Raw genomic sequence first — 2,584 nt, forward strand, 5'->3', positions numbered from 1 at the left:
TTGCCGCTTGTCCACTCACAGACGAGGACGTTCCCAGGTTCACGGCGCTGCAAGCTTTTGGACCTTTCAAAGCTTCACGGTCCAATCAACGCGTGGCTAGAAATTTCCCATCGTCTTTGCCTTCACGAATGCCGTGATTTAAAAGGAGCAGAGGCCGCTTATCGCGTCTTTCAACACTCTGGTGATCAATTTTTTATTTCCATCCCGGTTTTTTTGATCGGATCGTCGTGGATTTGATGAGACACGACGGAAAATGGTGGATCTCTCGAAGCAGCTTTCGCTGCTTCAGCTCGATGATACGAACAAGAAGACCGAACGGAACAATGCCGAGGCCGAGGAGCTGAGGACAGCACCGCTGTTCACAAGCAATATCACCGCGCTCGGGAAGATCGGACCTGGAGGGAACTGGTTCCCCCAATATGGTCTTCTCGGGTTGCGATGCGAAACATACGGTGAAGGCGAGGAACCGGAGCCGTTTCAGCCAGACACCAGCGACGCGAAACAAAACCTGCTGTATGTCAATGTTGCAGCACCACACTCCACATTCATTTGTGGCAGCCAGGGCAGTGGCAAAAGCCACACGTTGTCTTGTCTGCTGGAGAATGCACTCTTGAAACCAAACGCGGCAGGCGAGATCCAGAAGCCCCTCTCGGCTGTTGTCTTCCATTATGACAAGTTCACCTCGTTTGCGAGCACCCAAGTCTGCGAGGCCGCCTGGCTGTGCACCGCAGGTATTCCAGTTCGAGTGCTGGTGTCCCCAAGCAATCTTCTGGCCATGAAACGACTCTATGGCGAAGCTTTCAAGAATGCGAAACGAAAGCCCGAGGTACATCCTCTGTACTTTACAGAGTCGCAGTTGAACATTGCAATGATGAAGACGTTGATGGGTGTGGGGGATGACGGCAACACGCCATTGTACATGGATGTCAGTGTTGCTCTCGTTTCTTGGAGAGTTGGAAGCGCAGACTGACGGTCCCCAGGTTGTCATGAAAATCCTGAGAGAAATGGCCCGGGAGGCCGGAGACACCCCGGGACTGAGGTACTCCGCATTTAAGAGTCGGATTGAGGCAGAGAAGCTGCTACCAGGACAAGCGCAGCCTCTGAAGATGCGGCTGCAACTTCTCGAGTCGTTCCTGGCGACTCAAGATCAGAACCAGAATAATGGTCAGCAGAAACAGAAATTCAAAGCCAGAAAGCAGCCCCCTGTCTGGAAATTTGATCCGGGCAGCCTTACCATTGTCGACCTCAGTTGTCCGTTCGTGGCCGAGAACGACGCATGCGCGTTGTTCAATATCTGCCTCTCGCTGTTCCTCGAGGACCGCAGCTCAAACGGGCGGATCATCGCCTTGGACGAGGCTCATAAGGTGAGTGGACCGAACATTGTTCAACTCTTTTTCAAAGCATACTGACTTCCGTCGTAGTTCTTGACAACGCAATCAACGGAGGCAAAGGAGTTTACCGAGACGCTTCTGTCGATTATCCGTCAACAACGGCACTTGGCCGCGCGTGTGGTAATTGCAACGCAAGAGCCGACACTTTCACCGAAATTGCTTGACTTGTGCAACGTCACCATTGTGCACAAGTTCTCGTCTCCGGCATGGTACTCCATGCTTGAGAAACACCTCGCTGCAGCGACGATGAGCAATCGGTACCATGATAGCGACGGGTCGAACAAATTAGATCTTTTCAAGCAGATTGTACGGCTTCGCACCGGCGAAGCCCTTTTGTTTTGCTCGGCAGCTGTCGTCAACGTTTCCCAGGAGGACGAAGCCGGCAACACTAATGGTGGCAACGAGAATAACCACTGCCATAATGACAACTACAGCAACGGCATAATCGACTACGCCCAGAGCAGCAACAACGATGGCATCATCGACTATGCCGCCAGCAGCAACGATGGCATTATTGATTACGCCCAGAGTAGCAACAACAACGGCATCATCGACTACGCTGAGACCAGCAACAACGGTATTATCGACTATGCTGCCACTAGCAACGACGGCATTATCGACTATGCCGCCACCAGCAACAACAACGGCATAGTTGACTACGCCAACAACAACCGCAACGGCGCAGCCAACGGCACTGGCAAGAAAAAGAACAAGAAGAACAAGCAATCGAACGGTGTCTCGAACGGCACCTCCAAGCTGCCCCCGCGGGTATGGCTGCTGGGTCCGCGATACATGCGGGTGAGGATACGTTCCCGCATATCAGCCGACGGCGGACGATCGATCATGGCTATCTAGACGACACAAAGAACATAGACCTCCATGTCATGGGTTTCGGTGGGATATTTGCCTATTAGATCTGCAATGATGGTTTTTCCTTTGAGATGCATAGACGGGGTTTTGGCTCTCTCTCTCTCCGAGTTTGAATTAGACGATTCTGTTTGTTGTAAGTACCTAGAGAAACAACGACTCTGACATGACGATAGACGTGACACCTTGAGATGCATAAAAACTCGTCAGCAACGGTCATGCAGCTGAGTTGGGGTCCGATGTATGAGTAGGCCGAGTCATATAGTAGGTAGTCATCCACAATCACAATGACACGACCACCAGCAACATGATGATGCATTGCGATT

The 2,584-nt window shown here is 51.8% G+C and overlaps 1 protein-coding gene across 1 annotated transcript; it reads left to right on the plus strand.

The window, feature by feature from the left end:
- Nucleotides 1-253: 253 nt before the first annotated feature.
- VTN31DRAFT_3428 (uncharacterized protein) lies at nucleotides 254-2,246 on the plus strand (the record flags this gene model as incomplete). The annotated part of the gene is made up of 3 exons (XM_069403706.1): nucleotides 254-925; nucleotides 981-1,364; nucleotides 1,422-2,246. The coding sequence occupies 3 exons, from the start codon at nucleotides 254-256 to the stop codon at nucleotides 2,244-2,246; spliced, it is 1,881 nt and encodes a 626-aa protein (XP_069257112.1).
- Nucleotides 2,247-2,584: the final 338 nt, after the last annotated feature.

The sequence above is a fragment of the Thermomyces dupontii genome (assembly GCF_041956625.1).
Source record: "Thermomyces dupontii strain NRRL 2155 unplaced genomic scaffold VTN31scaffold_24, whole genome shotgun sequence".
Taxonomy (NCBI): domain Eukaryota; kingdom Fungi; phylum Ascomycota; class Eurotiomycetes; order Eurotiales; family Trichocomaceae; genus Thermomyces; species Thermomyces dupontii.